Genomic DNA, 18,415 nt, shown 5'->3' with positions numbered 1-18,415 from the left:
AGATAACCCTTGTTTTCAGGTTCACTTAGCATTTATTTCAGGCTCCCTTTCTCTTTGAGTGGAAGGAGGTAGGACTGAGAAAAGCGATAACAGCGATTTGTTTCTGGAAGTTAAGTCTGCCTTATAAGAAGTTGCTTATGTGCAACATGGGGAAGAGTCTGAAGCAGGATGCCTGTCAGAGCAGAGGGACTTCAGAGGGTAAAGGAAGTGCTGGCCAAGGCTCTAGAGGGGGTGAGGGATGCTTTCCAGCTTTATTCAGCAGGCTAATTTCACAGCACTGCCTTTGACAGACACAGAACTAATCTGGTCACTTCTGAAATTAAGCACCACAGATGACAGAGCTTTCTTATTGATCATTTATTACAGATTACTATATGAGATGTTTGTTTTCATGTCTACAAAGCAACAACAAAGGAAGTTGGACATTCACAAACTATTTTTAAATGACACCTATTCGGATGTTTCCTATTCCATAGATCCTTAGTAAATTTTTTCTTTAAAAAAGGTGGCATAACTTCAAATAGATTTGATAACGCATCGTAACTTTGGATAGAATTCTATACTATGACCACTAAAGTAGCAACAGTCCTCCCCCGGAGGTTTACTCAATTCCCTGCTCTCTCAGTCTTCACCTGGTCTGCTCTCAGATGGCTCTCCTTCACCGCAGCTCCCGGGTGTCCAGGCATTCGAACCTTCCTCCTGCTGGGAATTACTGGTGAACTAGTCACCGTCACTCTCACTCGAGCTGCCACTGTCAGAGGACTCACTGCTGTCGTGGTTTTTAGGGGGCCTAAACCTCCTGTGGGCATGGGGCTTTCTGTAGCCCCAGGAGCCTTTCCTTCGTGGTGCAGAGTTATTTTGTCTGTGGGCTGGATACTGATTTTTCCCGCTGTGTGTCGTTATAGTCCTCTCGTTATTGGGGCCACTGTGGAAACCTATTTCATTTTTAATTTCATTGTCCAGACCATGAGAAGGAGTGAGCCGGCTCGGACTTTTGCCCTTACTTGGAAATCTTTGATTTTCATTTGAGGTCACTTGATTCCTGTTAAAATATTCTGTACCTTTTCTACTACTCCCTTTGCCGTTTTTTGGAATTTCATTATGATTAGTACTTACAGCTACATCACTACTGCCTTCTTTTCTCTTCTCTTTTGAGGGCACATGAGGGTAATGAAACTCTATTTTCCCTTGGTGAGCATTCTGGCTGCCTGCGTCCACTCTGTTTCCTTCTTTTCCAGGGAGTTCCTTAAAATTAGTGCTGCCTATGATGTCATTGCTGCCCTCCACGAGGCTTACACCAGCGGTACTTGCCTCTTGTCCTGTTTCATCCCTGGCTCCAATGGCATTTCTGCCACTTTCTGCTTTTTCTGGGATGTCATTATAATCCGGGCTTCCTGCTTCAGGGTTAATAGTCTCAGCTTCACCGGGGCCAGAAAACTCTGTCTGAATACCTGCACCTTCTAAGTCAGGGTCAATAGCTTCTCCTTTACCGGAAACGTCCTTAAAAGGTTGGCCATCTCCACTGAAAGGAGGGATGTCGTTTTCCCCCTTCTCTTGAACATCTGGATAGCCACTGCCTCCAAAATCACTGGGGATGTTTTTGAGTTTTGGGAACTGTTTTAGATGGTCAGTCTTGTGGTGGATATGGTGGGTACTTTTGCTTTTTACTGAAATATTTGTGGCTTGTGGATCTCTTTGATAATTCTTCTTACTTTTTGAGAGACCCTTAGCATCGTGCACACTTGCTGGGATTTTGCTTTCAATATTTGTGGGTTTGATCTCTTTGTTTTCTTCCCCCAACCGTTTAATCACAGCTTCTGGCTCCATTATATGTCGCATATTATTTCTGCCGGGAGCTGCACCGTATTCTTCTTGGTCATGCAGTTCACTGACAACGTTGTCTCCATCCTCAGGCCTATTATTCCCAGTGGATTCAGGGTAAATGGGCATCTTTAGGTTATTGCCAGCATTTTCATTGTCACTAATACTATAGTCTTCATTCATTGTCTGTCTATTTTCAAAAGGATTTGGGGGTTTACTAATCTGGTTATTTTTATTGATTCCAAGAAGGAACAAATCTTTCTCTCTTTCTTGCACAATGTTTTCTTTAGATGATGGCTCTTGATTTCTTCTCTTGCCAGAATGGTGAAGAGTGGTATTGTCTTTGTTTTTTCCTTCCTGCTAAAGTATAATTTTTAACATAGATTATTTTATTTTACATTTTTAAAATCTAAAAATTCTTAGCATATATATATATATAATATATATATATATATATATATATATATATATTTATACCTCACAACCAGATACTTAATAAAAAGATTCTATTAACTCAGTAGAGGTTTACTAGTAGAGCTAATTCTGGAATGACCCAAGCATGTTTTAAGAAGAAAGAAGAATAAACAAGGTTTGAAGGATGGGTAAGATTCAGATACCTCAAAGGAAAGTGGTGAGAATATTTTAAGAATAAGCAGTATATTAAAATGTTTAGAAACATGAAACACTTGAAAGATAATATAAATAAAATTATAAGTTTGGAATTGAAAAATCCTGAAGAAGAGAATAAGAAATAAATTTGGAAATGTAGATTAGGGTCTGATTTTTGAAGGCAGACAGAGTGTGGTCCTCATCTTGTGACTAGTGAGTCATTGCCAGTGACTTGGAGTTCATGTTTTTAAAAGTGTTTTATCTTACATTTCCATGTTCATTTCTTTCTCCATGTCTGTCTCTCTTTCTTTCTCTCTCAAATATAATACTGTCTTACTTGGAAGCCTGCCTGTTTTTATATATGTATCTTAGTAATGTTAGAAGCAGTGAGGAAATTGTTGAGTCTTCTCACACTTGACTTTCAAGATGAAGTTGGTTTATGGAAGTGCCCTCTACCCTTATGAAGCTGGCTAATATACAACATGCAAAAGTTGCTACTTATAGTATTTTTAAGCAGTAATTCAAAATGATTTATTTGTGGGAGTTATGACATCATTATTTACTAATCCTTTATTTGGCAGGTATATTCTGAAAATAAGATTTTGCAACGGGAAAAAATAAAACAGAAAAAAACTTTATAGTGGGATATTTCTAGAAGTATTTTAAACATTTGATTTATTTTAAGACATTAAATTCTGGCAAGTCATACACGAACATTTATATTTTCCTTTGCAATCAAGTTCATTTGCTTACTGCTACTATACTCTTTTGAGTTAAATAGGTGCATTAGAAAATGAGTAGATTATAATAATTTCTTATTAATTTGTTCCCTCTGTACTCTGAAGTGGGAAGTTTTGTTTTATATATGATGCTTTTACTGCTTCTAAAACAGCATAAATACTAATGAATTGTGAGAATTTTACTAAAGACCAAATAGAGTTCTTTTATAAATGAGAACATTAAAAAACCTTTTAAATTGTGGTATGTGGTGGTCACTTATTTTTGCATTTGCTCACGTTCAGTGATTACCAACTGCAATGTTGATGGTGTGATCACAGATCAGTTGGCTGGTCTGATTTCCTCTGCTCTGCTTTTCTGTGTTCACGCCTTCACTCATGTTATTCTTTTCATGGAGAATAGCCTCTCCCACCCACATGTTTGGTCAAATCCCTCATCTTCTGAGACTCAGCTCAATCATTTCCATTATGCAGTTTCCCCCAAACACTGGGCTAGAAACGAATCTTTTTTACTCCAGGCTCTACAGCGTGATATTTGGAGTGCCACTCACACAGCACTTTGCACATCTGTATTGGGTTCATGGTTTTTGTAAGTGCCATTTGTTTCTTTCAACTTTTTTCTTTTATAATTCTAACATTCTGGAGGGAAAGAATTAAATTTTCTCAGCCATTTTATCTCAGATGGCATCTTGCACAGTTGGAAGAGCTCAATACATATTTGTTACAACAAGTAAGTTTAACAGGCAGTTAGTCTTAGAGATGCATCTGAAGAATACTGAGCAGAGCAAAACAATATTCTAAAGGGGAACTATAACTTTCATGGGAAATGAAGCCAGATTTGGAAAAAGAAGTAGTCCTTTTTGCTGACGGTATTTTAAGCTGTGTCCAGCTCTTTGGCCAATGAATTTTAAAGAAGGGACTGAGTGAAAAGAATCATTGTTCCCTTCTAGTGACAAGGCCCTCATTCTTTCCCCTCTGAGTATCCTGACACAGATGGCGTCCACCGTGGAATAATTTAAGGGACACTAAAATGTGTCACTCTTTAGGCCAAAATGACTTCTAATCCTCACTATTGAAGTATGTGGTAGACTACGTCTAGAAAACCTCCTTATGAAAAAACCCATTAATCGGAAGCAATAAAAAAAACCTCATGGACATCTAGAGTCCACCAGTCCCACACCTGCCTCAACAGGTCCTGAAGTTGGGCAAGACGTGGGCCGGGGCGTGGAGTGGCCCACCTGTGCCAGGAAGGCTCGGGAACAGAGAGGCTTGAGGATCCTGGGATGTGGGAAGAGGACGAAGGCACCAGCCACAGGCAGAAACCCCAGAGAAGGAAAAAGGAAACTGTCTCCCATATAACTTCCCCTGGCATTAGTCCAGAGTTTGACTCAGGGTAAGGATCATCACTCAGAGATTCAGCTTACCTTCACGTTAGTTTGATTTTTCCTCCCAGATGATGTGTAACCACACTTAATATAATACCCATGTTTCTCATGGTGACCCTTGTACGTTATCTACAAAAATACAACATTACATTAAGATGAGATTATCTCTCACTAAGAAGTTTCCTGTTCTCTTTTTGACAGTACAGATTATTTTTAAACTTGGAAGTCTAATTCTCCATTTAGCAAATAGCAGTACTTCCTATAACCACAGGAGGGCGCGTGTCAACCAATCCCTGAAGATAGTAACTTGTTTCTTTTTTTTCTATCTCTAAATCAGTTTTCCCTAAGTATGACTATCAATTGCTCTCTTTTCCAGGCTGTATCAATTTGATTGCCAAATTTCAATAGAAATGGATCATTTGGAAATATTTCCATGTAGGAGGAGGCAGGGGCATTAGAAGAAAGGCAGATTTTACAGTATAAATGTCTGATGTCAAAATGGCAAAACTCACAGCATGAGAAAATTCAGGCCCTTACATTTTTAGTTTTTGCCTTTGTAATTTTCAGCTGAGACAGAGGACAGAGGATTGTTAGTTCTTGGCACAGAATTTTCTGAGGCAGCCAGAACAAATCATGGCAGGCAGAAGTAAGCTGCAATTTGGTGACCCGAAAAGCTGAGGGAACTTGTTTAAAACTTGATGCGTGTGGAAAACTGACTCCATGTAAACAGAACTCCCCACTAAGACTTATTAATGTTCTTCCCTTTGTTTTCCCCTCATGTATTGTTTTGTTCTCATGTATCTGCGTAGAAAAATAGTTTGCTAATAATAATAGCCCCAAATTTTTACTCACTTACTCCTTTGAAGGAAGAAATCATAGTAAAGGGAAATCTCCATTCAGAATGCTTTTCTCCTTTCTGTCACACACTGTATAAACTAGAGTGTCAAAATTTTGTTGTATAATTTTGTATTTCCATTCTAAGAATATTTGGATAGTTAAAATTTCCCCCTGACTGACTTTTTCCTTTACAGAGTTAAAATGGATTTATTTGAGAAGAATAATTCTGTTTACCCTCTGTTCTTCCACACAGTCTTGCTTAGTTTTCCCAGCCTGTGGTTGAACCATCTGAAAGGAAACAAGAAATAAAACTTCACCAAACATGCATTCTTTCATTTAATTCTTCAAACAGCAAGTCTTTTATTTTTGTCCCATTGGGTTACACTACTCAGTGTGGAAAGTCATCCTGACAGGGAGGATGGACGCCCTGCCACAGAAACACTTGTTCCAGTCCTACAGGAGGTGCCCCCTCCTCCCCCAAGGGAAACACCATCCACCCCCATTACCAAACCCCATTCAAGCCTGGAGAAACTGCCAGGCTGGGGAGGTGTGGGGCTCCATGTGAAAATGCTTGGCTGTCACTGGTATCTATTGAGAAAGAAGTTTTCACCAGAATACTGGGTGTTGTTTAGTCAGTGAACCCCAATCAGAGTTCGGTGATTTGGACTTTATGTGTATTAACTGTATAAGTTCAGTACTTGCTGTGTAAGTTGAGATAAGATGCTGCTGATTATCCTGCAAGAGTAAAACCATAGCTCTGCATGTAAGGGGAAGCACCACACCTAAGGATGGGACTTTATTGTTGCCAGAAACCTTGGCAGGTGTTTCTTTCAGGAAAATGGAGTGGCTTGTAAATTGGTACAAATACTTCTCTTGATCTGACATGAAAGTGTCAGAATATCTTGAGTGTACCTGGGGACAAGAGGTAGAGAGAGGCCAGAAACTAAAAAGATGAAGACCCAGACATCTTGTTCCAGACTCTTAGGCTAAAACGTAGGCATCACAGGAGCACATGCAGAGAAGGGCCTGAGAACGCTTCAGCAAGCTTGCCGTGGAAGCAACAGATGCACCAATTCTTTTATTCTCAGGTTTTTAAAAAATTTCCTTATTTATTTTTGAAACTCCTAGGTTATCTTAGATGTGGCAAGAGGAACTGATGGATAGGCTGGTTTGTGTCTGAATGCCTGTGCTAAAGTGGTGTGAGCTGTGTAGCAATAGATGAGCAATTATCCTGCTTACTTTCAGATTCCATATTTCTGCTTTTTCTGTGATGGTCCCCACAAACAATATTTCCTGAACTCCTTTGTTGTCTGGCTGCAGTCTGGGTTTGGCTAAAGGGAGACGGAGCCTGAGACTGAAGGGTAGAAGGAGAAGGAATCCAAGGTATGTCCTTCCAGGCTCTCTCAGTTCGGGGCTGCGTCTCTAGGGTTGGAGGCTTCTCCTTCCAGGTCCTAGTTCCTGCCGCTCCCGCCCCCAGCCCCACCCCAGGGCACTGAGAACCCCGCCCCCTTCTGTGTTCCTCCAGCCCAAGGCCTGGTACTGTCTTCAATCTTTGTGTGGCCTCACCACCCTTAATTTGCCCTTTCTGTTCATCTTGTGCTTTATAACCATTCTTCTATTGAACCCCCAGTCATGAATTTTGTTGTCCTGACTCTACCTGGACTGATGAAATCATCTTAGATATAATAAAGTCAGAACTTTAGTAGAAGTGCTCTGTTGGCTGGGCTCCAAGGCAGATCAGCCTAACATTCCATTCTATTCCAGAAACAAAAGTAGTTTGTTGGTCACAGATACAGAGAACTGGTGGTTGCCAGAGGGGAGTGGGGAGAGGGATGGGCAATATAGGTGAGGGGGATTAAGATGTACGAACTTCAAGTTATAAAATAAGTAAGTCACTAGGATGTAATGTACAGCCTAGGGAATATGATCAATAATATAGTATCATAATAACATTGTATGGTGACAGATGGTAACTAGACTTACCATACTGATCATTTTATAGTGTATAAAAATATACCATACTGATCATTTTATAGTGTATAAAAATATAGTGTATAAAAATACAGTGCTCATCACTATGTGGTGAGCCTGAAACTAATATAATATTGTATGTCAATTACAATTCAACTTTTAAAAGACAGAGAAGTACACATTAAAGACATAATGTGATATAACTTTATACTCATTGGATGGTGACCTAGAGGACACGGTAGTATGATACACGTTGGTGGTGAGAACGTTAAGATACTTAGTATTTGGGGAAGAAAATACAGCAACATCTATAAAAAATACATGTCCTCATCTACTCAAAGCTTCCATTCTGGGAAACCTATCTGTTATACACATTAAAGGACAAATCTTGCCATAAAAAGAAAAGTACAAATTTATATGAAAAAAGTGTTTGTCAATGATACCTTATATTTATATACCACTTTACAGTGTAAATTGCTTTCATATAAATGATCTCATCTGATTCCTATAAATAATTCTGTGAAAAAGGAAGTAGAAGAAATAGAATTGCCTACAATTACCCAGCTAGTAGTAGTAGCCAAAGTAAAGGAGATATTTTGACTTAAATCTTCTGTCTCGAAGTCCCAGGATTAAAATAATTTTTTAATGGCCTGATATTTTAAAAAACATATTTAATAATAAGAGGTGATGTTTCTGTAGTTTATATTAAGTCCCTTGAGGCATATTTTATAATTTTATTTTTATTGCCTTTTTTATGTTGGTTCTTCTATGATCTTGTGCATGTAAATTTGGATCATTGCATCATTTCTAAAAAATATCAAAACAGTAAAAACATATCTGGGAAGGGGGCTACAGGAAAAATAAAACATAAAAATTAGATGGGTAGGTATTAACTTAAAAATAAATGACAGTTTGGGGAATTTGGCATCTTCTTGCAGAACATGACACATGTGCATGTATTAAAACATATTTGATAGTTTAGAGTACCTTAATATAGTTCACAATAAAAAAATCATGAACTTATGACCAAGTAACTTATAACAAAGTCTTTGCACTATAATTGCATATTGATGCATATTAATTAAATCTTATGGCCTAATAATCACCTTTTGTTTTTTCCTATTTCTAAATTTTGGTTTGGAAGGAAACCAGAAATGTTATTCCAAATATGCCTCTTGGCTGAAAGCATTTGAAGAGTTGTAAGCAGAATCGTTTCCTCCTCTTCTGCCTAAAGGCAGGAGATAAATTCTTCTTCTGGAGACAGACGCTCACCAATCCAGAGACCACACTAAAGGGATCTGCAAACAAACCTTGTTAAACTAACGCGGATCTTGTTATGTGAGGAAGAGCAGGAGTAAGATTACCCTCAGCCCAGAAGTTTTGTGTTGTTAATCCTTCACAAATCTATTGTTTCTTTGTCTAAAAGGTATAAAAGTTTCTGGCTCTGGTCGTTTCTTCAAGTTTTCATTCTCTTGCGAAGGACCCCATGCACATATAAAAATTCAGTAAAGCTTGTATGCTTTTTCCTGTTAACATATCTTGTCAGTTTAATTTTCAGACCCACCCAGGGACCCTAGGAGGGTTGAGGAAAACTTTTTTCTCCCCTATGGTTTGAATTTGCATTCTAGTTCCAAAACATATGTAAATAATACAATATATACCAATTTCTGATTCCAACAACCTATTATTAAAAATTTTAGATAATTGCTCAAATAGAACCTATATATCTAGGAGAAAATATCATATTTACCCATTTATAATTCCAAATTCTGTCTCTATGTCTTTGCAAGACCTCTTTCATTTGAAATATGCCCCCTTCCCTTTTCCCCCCTATCCACTTGCCAGTTCCCCTGGGCTTGACTGCGGCCCTGTACTGGAGATGACCTCATCTCCCTCTGCCGAGCAACACTGGCACCTGATTTTGACCAGTGGCCACTGGATTGAGGTTAACATAGCACATTTACTGGAAAATAGTTGAAGAGTTCCTCGGACCGTGTTGCTCAAAATAGATTCATCCTAGGCTGGTGGGATTGAGCTGTGTCAGCAAGACCTTCTCAGTGCCCATCGTGCCTGATCACATGACTCTGTGGCCCTGACTGAGCTAGGCCGTGGGATTTGTGCCTGGCTAATGTGTATTTTAAGCAGAATGGCCCCACAGGACTGAGGCTGTGAGCGAAGAGGGGACAAGCTTTCCTCAACTTCTGCTGTCCTCACCCAATGACATGGTTCATGCTTGTCAGTGGGTTACCCAACTGGTCACCCACTCACTCAGGACCTATATTTAAGTACTTCTGGCAACAGAGTAGCCACTCATTTCCATGGCTCTCCAACTGAAAAGGTTACTCTGGGAAGTTAGGATGCTTTCCAGACATTATGTAATTGGCAATGTAATTGTAATTGCGATTGCATTGCAGAAAATACCAGTAACACTCAGCATTTTCACAAGATAATTTAGTCACATCCTGAGGACTCATCTGGGTGAATCAGAGAGAAGAAGAGACACAAAGGGAAATTGGAGCTCTATTTGGGCTGAGCTTGGGGCACTTCCTCCCATCTTTAGTCTCACTAGTGAAGGGAAGCACACTACCAGGATCTCATGGTGTTAAGGTGTTGCAAGAAATACAGAAAAGTTTTGGTTCTTCTGTGTTGCCATGTATTTGCAAAATCTAGTTGGTTAGCCTTAAACAATTCAAGTCTTTTTTCTTTAGTTTTCAGTAGAATATTGAAAAGTTCTTTTGACATGTTGTAAGTTGAGTCTCTGAGCATTTACTCATTCATGTTAGAAGATTTAAAGCACTGCTGCTGGCTTTTGGTTTTCCCAAAAGTATTCTTTCTGGTTTTTCTTAAAAGGCAACATGTAGACATCTTGTAATTCAGCACATGTGTATTAAAGGCCTCCTTGGTGGCAGGCTTTGGTGTCAAATGCTAGATGTGTTCTTTTTGCTTGGTACTGCATTGTCACAGATCTAGGTTAAGTGCTACTAATGTGAAAAGATATTGCTGAAGAGAAAAACAGATGAAGAGAACAACAGAATTTACAACACATAACTAAAACCAGAAATGCTTACTGGTTCCGCCCAGGTCAGACAGAAAAGAAGTAGTCCCAAACAGATAATTTGCATCTTTGAGAATCTCTGTGAAAAGACAATATATATATTTTACCCTAAAACATTGCCAATTACAACGGAAACTCTAAGTATAAGTACAGCACAAAGTATACAAACACCATTCCCCCTACAAGTCCTTTTTTAAGGAAAAATAAAACCTCTTTGTAATTTACTTATATTCAAGTGTGGATACTTAAATGTAAGTGCTTTAATAGGTCTAACTATTCCAATATAAAACTGAAAATTGTCCAATGTTATTAAGGCAATGAAGTCAGTTAATAGAAATAAATTGTACAAACATTTATTTGCTTTACTGTCAGCCCAGACTTTTCCTTATTGTCTTTAGAAAGATCATTTACTTCATATAATTCATAATAACATTAAGTTAGAATAGCAGCTTATAAGATACTTTTTAAATGATTTGTCAGGGTAGCAGGCTCCACAGTGAGCAATATAATCTTGTCTGCTACCTGGCTGGTGCCCCAATCAGTGTACTCATAACATTAGCAATGTGTCTGACCCAGTGCCCATCCGCGGGCTGGAGAGTGGAACAACTTGTGTGATATTTATATTACTAGCTAACATGGGCTGAGTACTGAAATGAGCCAAGCATTGTTCTAAATATTTTACACATGTTCAATTAATTAATTAATTAATTAATTACTCTCATAGTAACTCTATGAGTTAGGTGGCATATCATTCCTATTTTATAGATTAGGAAATAGACACAGAAAGTCAAATAACTTGACCCAGAATTCCCAAGTATTAAGGGGCAGAACTGAAGTAAAGAACCTGGCAATGTAGGTAGAGAGCTAGTATGTTTTTAATCAAAACTTTATACTGCCTGGAACATTTCCATTCTTTTACTTATTACAGAAAAGTCTATATGTAGTTGATTTATGGGCAAATTATGTTCTACATTTGGATCAACAAAATTATATTTGAAACATTAACATTTAGCTGTGGATAAAGCTACATGTTTATGCTTTGCTAAATATATTAAGGGTCTCCAGTTAGTTCATTTAAGTGGCCATTAGATTGAGGAAAACAAGTCACCATAACCTTGGATTACGAATCTGTTGCTTTTGATAAACAGTATTTTACTAACCACCACACAGACATATAGCAACCAATATGAGAGTAAGAAAGTTACCCCACTCTGAGAATACTTGGGGGAAATCACTTTTAGTGGGGAAATCATCTGAATACTGTTGTAATCTTTAAACATCTCAAGGTAAAAACACTTTTATTTGGAGAAATAAATATAACTTTCAAATATCCTGAAATCCTAGGCTATTCTCTTCAAAATTAATACAATCTTAAGAAGCTTAATTCTAACTATAATGTGGCCATCCAAACATTTTAGACATCAGGACAACACAAGTCACTTTTTAAATGACTTAATGCTGAGAACTATCAGCAAAGACGATACCAGCACAAATGGGGTTTGAAAGTATGAACACGATGACGTTACCCTTGTTCTGGCTGCTAAGTGGAGGTACAGAGCAATATTAGAGCCTTTCAGTTGTGGACCTTGATGATGCTGATAGTCACATCAAAGAAAGATGGCCATCGCTTTTAGTTGACAATTTCTAGGGCTTAGTAACACACTTTCTATTTTATAAAACAAAGTAATAAGTATTACACAGTTGTGCTCAGTATAGAATACCTTCAATTTCTACTTATTTTTCAAAAGTAATCTCTCTACCTGATTGGCATGCATCCTCAAAATGTAAACAATTACATTATAAAGTTATCAAGAACATCAAGAAAGCCAATTTACCTGGTATCTTTTACCTCCAGAATACCTGGGTTCTTCCACAGGCTTAGCAGTTTCTGGGCATTTTGCTGAAATTTAAAGTTTGTTAGAGTCCCCAATGGCCAATCAGCACTGGCTCACTTAGCACTAGCAGAAACAATTTGTTACCAGTGCCCACAGATAACCATAGGGGGCAAAGTAATTTTAATCTAAAAATGTTTTTGTGGTGGAAAGCTGCTATCAAATGTTCCAGAAAGTGGGATAAACCAAAAATATAAACAGCTCAGTTTGGTATATCATGTTGTCAGATAATTAAAATTTATTTCAGAACTATTAATTTGGACTGACTGAATAACTAGCAAGTGTATACGTGGAAAATGCTTTAGCTATCCTTTATGTAGAAAGTTTATAATTTCAATTTTGTCTGAATTAAATTCAGCAACATTTAACAAAAGTATTGAGTGCCTGTTGTGTGACAGGCATTGAGGAACCAGTGAACAAAACAGAAAAATAATCTCTGTTTTTATGGAGTTTATAATTTGGTAGGGAGTCAGATAAGCGGAATAGATAACATATATTACAATAGACAGTCACACAGACTTAGTCCAAGAAGAAAAAACTTTGCAGGGAGGGAGTGTGGACCCTAGGTTAAAATTTTAGGCAGGGAGTCCTGGGAAGGGCTCATGGGAGAGCAACTATGAGTAAGGCTTGTAGACATATGACTATCCAAGGGAAGAGCATTCTAGGCAGATGGAAGCGGAAAAGGAGAGCCCAGAAGCAAGAGCCTGCTGGTTTGTTCCAGAAACAGAGAAGAGATCAGCTTGGCTGAAGGGACTGACAAGGGCAATAACAGGAATAAGGTCAGAAGGGCATCAGATGGCAGATGATGAAGGGCCCATGGGTCATTGCAAGGCTTGTGAGAAGGAAGCCCTTGGAGATTTTAGGCAGAGGACTAACTGAGGGAGTGAATGAGTAGAAAGAGGCAGAGGCTGGAAGCTCTTTAGGTATTCTGAGGAAGAGCTAGTTGGGACTTGAACCAGAGTGGTAGCAGAAGGGATGGGGAGAAGTGGTTGTATTTTGAATATATGTTGATAGCAAAGTGTCCTGAGCAACACTCTAACCTTATGAGTATCTGTGCTATAGCTTTTTCCATAAGCCAGCCTCCAGCCTTTGTCATGGACCAGAGGTGCTGGCCGCCTATTTGGCCACTGGCCCTACAGGTAACACCAGCATCAAGGAATAATGACAGGGACCAACACAGGTGACTATACTATTCACTTAGCTTTTATTAATGCAGATTCAACCCAAATCCGTAATAACCCAATAACAATAATAACCACTCAGAAATAATCAGCAATAACATCACACAAGAGAACTGGGGGATAACAAACCTGAGTCCCAAGAGTCCAGATCAGGTCCCTGTCCAGGGGGTCAGCATCTAGGAAGGCAGAGTCTACCATGGCTTCAGGTCAGCTAGAGCAGTGTTGATCAGAGCAGCAGAGCTGCTCAGCCATCTCAGCCATCTCAGCTCCTCTCTGCTGTCTCAGCTGTGCGTTCCAAGGTTTTCACTTTCATACTATTGTAGGATGCAATGTTGCATCAGCCTCTGATTAACACATAGTGTTTTGTGCTACCTCAATAAGCACATGTTGATTATATCGCTCTACTGAGTGTGCTCTGAGAGGGTGGCATTATCCTTTCAGATAAGCACCTGTTCCCTACCACGTTGTACTGCACCTGCTGGAGAGGTTTCATCATCCCTCTGAGTCATTGCTCTACTGTGCATGCTCTAAATATGGCTTCATAGTTGACAGGACTGACACCATCTTAGTTCAGTCCTGCTCTCCACATTAAGCCAATAGAATCTGTTGATGCAGGAGATGTGGGTCATGAGAGAAAACCAAGCATAAAGAACAACACCAAGTTTTTTGCTTTGAGCAACTGGTAGAATAAAGCTGCCTTCTACTGACACTGCAGAAGAAGTGGTTTGGGGAGAGATATTGAGAGTGGGGTTTGGATGTGAATGCATTTACATTAGAACTATATGTGAAAGATCAATAGAAGATAACACAAGAATTATTTTACCCATACCAACTGATAAGCTCTACCTATAAACACAACTTTAACAGATTATGAGTGATATCTAATAAGAGTTAAGTGTAAATTTCCAATTTCTCCTAACTTCCAAAACAGACAAAAACATAAAACACAAATAGTTATTGGTTAGCTTTAATTGAGAGAATGGTGTCCTTTCTAGTTCAGGATAATCCTTACTTTGCTGCATCCAAATTCTGAAGCTCTTCCAAGTGTCTGTAGCCAGTTTTCAAAACACTTGCCAGGACTAAAATTTGAGCTATTGAGCTGGGGTCACTGTTGATTCACAATCATTCAACCATGAATTCTGGAGTATTTGAACACAGTCACTGACAATAGAAACATTTAACTTTATTAGCTTTGGAGTCAAACTTACCTGAGTTCAGATGCTGACTTGCTGTGGTCAGTTGCTTAAGCAATTAAATTAAACTTCTGTAAACCTGAATTTCTCCATCTGAAAATAGGGGGAGCATAGTAATAAGCAAAATTTTCTTTGAATGATTGATACAAGTGTTATTCTAGATGTAGTACATTGATTCATTTAATGTTTACAAGAATGCTACTCTGTAGATACTGCTTTTATCGTCCTGATTTTAGTGATGAGACATAAAGCAGTTAAGTGACTTGGTTAGGGTCACTTAGCTAGCAAGTATTAAAAGGCAGAATTTGTAATTAAACAATCTGACTCCGAAGTGAGGTTTGAAAACCATGGCATTATACTGTCTCATAAAGTCAGCATAAATATTAAATTGACAAATATCCACAAGGTGCTTAGTCCAGTATCTAATTCTAAATTAAATGATAAATAAATAATATCTATCCATCCCAGCCAGTCTTCCTGTTATGAAATAATCTGGTATTCAGATAACATCCTTCTCTACCTCCTTCTGTCCTGTTTTCCTGCCATATCTTCCTCTAGGACTGATTTGACAAGGGGAAAAAAAGTAGGGAAAAAATAGTAGAATTGAAGTTTAAGAGGTATTCTCTAGGCATCATAAATATTAATGACCAGAATTTCATCAAAGCGCAAAGGATTCAGGTGATACGGAAACAGACTAACAAGGACATGAGAATAAAGGAGACAACAAGAAAGAGTGTTGTAAGACTGAACAACAACAAAAGCTATAGGAAGGGTAGATGTGAATAGCACAAAAATGCCTGTTTTGACATTCCTTTAAGGCAAGGAGTAATCAGGAGTTTCTGTAACAATAAGTTATGAAGTGTTTTAAGGTTGTACATTGTAACATAGTATTAACTTTATACTTTTGAAAGATCAGTTAGAAAATGTTGATTTTTTATCGATATTATTGTAGTTTCAGACATTGCTTTTCTTTGTTTTTCATTTTCCAAAAAAACTTTAGTGTGTATGAAAGAGATCTCACCTTTATTTAAGTCATGGGATAGCATCTAATTTTATGTAGATGAAGTTGTGTTCTACAAGAGAAACTTCATAGAATTTTAAGAGAAAAAAAAGTTGATATAACTACTAGCCCTACTGAGGAGTAACTGGCAGTGGCTAAATATATATGCTCCCAAAGCTAAAATGAATTCAAAGCTAAAAAAATTTAACTTGAGCTTTAAATTTAGAACCTACAATTGACAAAAGCAAAAAACAAAAAGCAAAAAAAACAGCCTATTCTGAATGGAGGGTTGTGGAGAAAAAACTCCAGGGGAGAAACAGTGACACTGTTCAAACTCTGTGAAGCGGAAGTGCTACTTCTAACCTCTTGTAGCTTGTTCCCTGGGTTGGGCTTGAGCTTCAAAAATTCAACATACATTTTCTAAAGCTGTTGTGTAATAAATAGTTTTGCTTTAAATTTCTTAGGAATCAATAAACAAAGTTAAAGATCGGGGTTCTGTAAAAAAAGGTTATCTATCCTCACAGCATATTGATTTAACTAGAAAACAACACAAAGTAAAACGAAAGTAGGAAGCAATACAAAAGGGCAAGAAATGGATACTTGAATTTTCCCCAAGTTCTTGGTTCATGGTGCAAGTACAGATATTTCCACCAATGCTGCGCTCGCCCAGCTTTCCTGGGCTAGGCTGACTTTGCTCCTCAAATATATTTCTAGAGAAAAGTGCCTCATGGAACTTGTTTCACTTTGTGGTGGCTTTCTAAATTTCTTACCCTTAACTTGAGGAAGAACAATCATTAAAAATATTAGCTAATTAGGAACTTACAGTTTTCCACTATTGTACCCTCATTCAAGAATAAGAATTTGTTTCTTTGTTTTGTTTTGTTCTGGTCTGTTTCTTGAACCCCCTACCCATCTTCTCTATACTTGTGCTCTAGGACCAGTTGCTTTGGTATACATTTTTTTCAAAGCTTAGCATTGTAGGTAATCTTTTAATCCACTGTCCCAAATTATTCTTAAAACTATTGGGTAACACATTCCTCTGTATCATCTTAAGCAGTTAGACATAAACATATAAAACATATATATTTTTTCTTCTGGCCAAAATGGAGGCATAGGTAGACATACCGTGCCTCCTCACACAACCAAAAGAAGGACAACGACTATTTAAAAACAAAAAACAACCAGCACTGACAGGAAATTGAACTGTATGGAAGTCTGACAACCAAGGACTTAAAGAAGAAATATTCATCTAGACGGGTAGGAGGGGCAGAGATAGGCAGCCAAGGCAGAGAAGGCTCGCAGCAGAGCCAGGGCTGGCAGACCCAGCCAGGCAGTGGATTGTGGAGGGGCGTGGAGCCCAAGGCAGCTGGCTGACTGGAAGGTCCCACATTCTCCTGCAGATAAACCAGGTGAAACTGGGGAGCAAGACAGACTGCACAACCCAGGGTTGCGTTCCCAGCATTCTGGTGCAAGGAAATAAAGCCTCAAAACACTGAATGAAAACACCTGTGGGGGTTGAGGTGGCAGGAGAGACTCTCAGCCTCACAGGAGAGTTTGTTGGAGAGATCCACAGAGTCCTAGAATGTACACAAACCCACCCAACTGGGAACCAGCACCAGAAGGACCCAATTTGCTTGTGGGTAGTGAGTAAGTGACTGAAATCTGGCAGAGAGTGGAGCAAGTGCCATTGTTCCCTCTGGGACCTCTTCCCCACATACAGCTTCACAACCCAGCAACGTGGGTTGCCCTGCCTGGGTGAACACCTAAGGCTCCACCCCTCACTACATAACAGGTGCTTCAAGACAAAAAAAATGTCCCAAATGAAAGAACAGATCAAAGCTCCAGAAAAAATACAACTAAGTGATGAAGAGGTAGCCAATCTACTAGAGGCACAGTTCAAAACACTGGTAATCAGGATGCTCACAGAATTGGTTGAATCTGGTCACAAATTAGATGAAAAAATGAAGGTGATGCTAATTGAAATAAAAGAACATGTACAGGGAAACAATAGTGATAGGAAGAAAACCAGGACTCAAATCAACGATGTGGACCAGAAGGAAGAAAGAAACATTCAATCAGAAAAGAATGAAGAAATGAGAATTCAAAAAAAATGAGGAGAGGCTTAGGAACCTTCAGGACATCTTTAAACTTTTCAACATCTGAATTATAGGGGTACCAGAAGGAGAAGAAGAAGAGCAATAAGTGGAAAACTTATTTCAAAAAATAATAAAGAAGAACTTCCCTAATCTGGCAAAGGAAATAGTCTTCCAGAAAGTCCAGGAAGCTCAGAGAGTCCCAAAGAAGGTGGACCCAAGGAAGAATACACCATGGCACATCATAATTACATTAGCCAAGATTAAAATGAAGGAGAGAATTCTAGAAGCAGCAAGAGATAAGGGGACAGTCACCTACAAAGGAGTTCCCATCAGACTGTCAGCTGATTTCTCAAAAGAGATCTTACAGGCAAGAAGGGGCTGGAAAGAAGTATTCCAAGTCATGAAAGTTAAGGACCTACACCCAAGATTGCTCTATCCAGCAAAGCAATCATTTAGAATAGAAGGACAGATAACGTGCTTCTCAGATAAAGTCAAGTTGAAGGAGTTTATCATCACCAAGCCCTTATTATATGAAATGTTAAGGGGACTTATCTAAGAAAAAGAAAATAAAAAACATAAACAGTAAAATGACAGCAATCTTACAATTATTAACAACCATACCTAAAACAAAAACGAAC

General features: G+C 38.5%; 1 protein-coding gene across 1 annotated transcript; it reads right to left on the bottom strand.

The window, feature by feature from the left end:
• Positions 1-516: 516 nt before the first annotated feature.
• On the bottom strand, positions 517-13,741 carry MEPE (matrix extracellular phosphoglycoprotein). Its single transcript, XM_037132975.2, has 5 exons — positions 13,618-13,741; positions 10,429-10,494; positions 5,624-5,677; positions 4,592-4,681; positions 517-2,181 (listed from the first exon to the last, which is right to left on the bottom strand). The coding sequence occupies exons 1-5, from the start codon at positions 13,684-13,686 to the stop codon at positions 721-723; spliced, it is 1,740 nt and encodes a 579-aa protein (XP_036988870.2). The 5' UTR covers positions 13,687-13,741; the 3' UTR covers positions 517-720.
• Between the last annotated feature and the right edge of the window lie 4,674 nt (positions 13,742-18,415).

The sequence above is a fragment of the Artibeus jamaicensis genome, unplaced genomic scaffold, assembly GCF_021234435.1.
Source record: "Artibeus jamaicensis isolate MK-2021 breed Jamaican fruit bat unplaced genomic scaffold, CSHL_Jam_final contig_452, whole genome shotgun sequence".
Classification (NCBI taxonomy): domain Eukaryota; kingdom Metazoa; phylum Chordata; class Mammalia; order Chiroptera; family Phyllostomidae; genus Artibeus; species Artibeus jamaicensis.
This window is presented reverse-complemented; position numbering and strand designations above follow the sequence as displayed.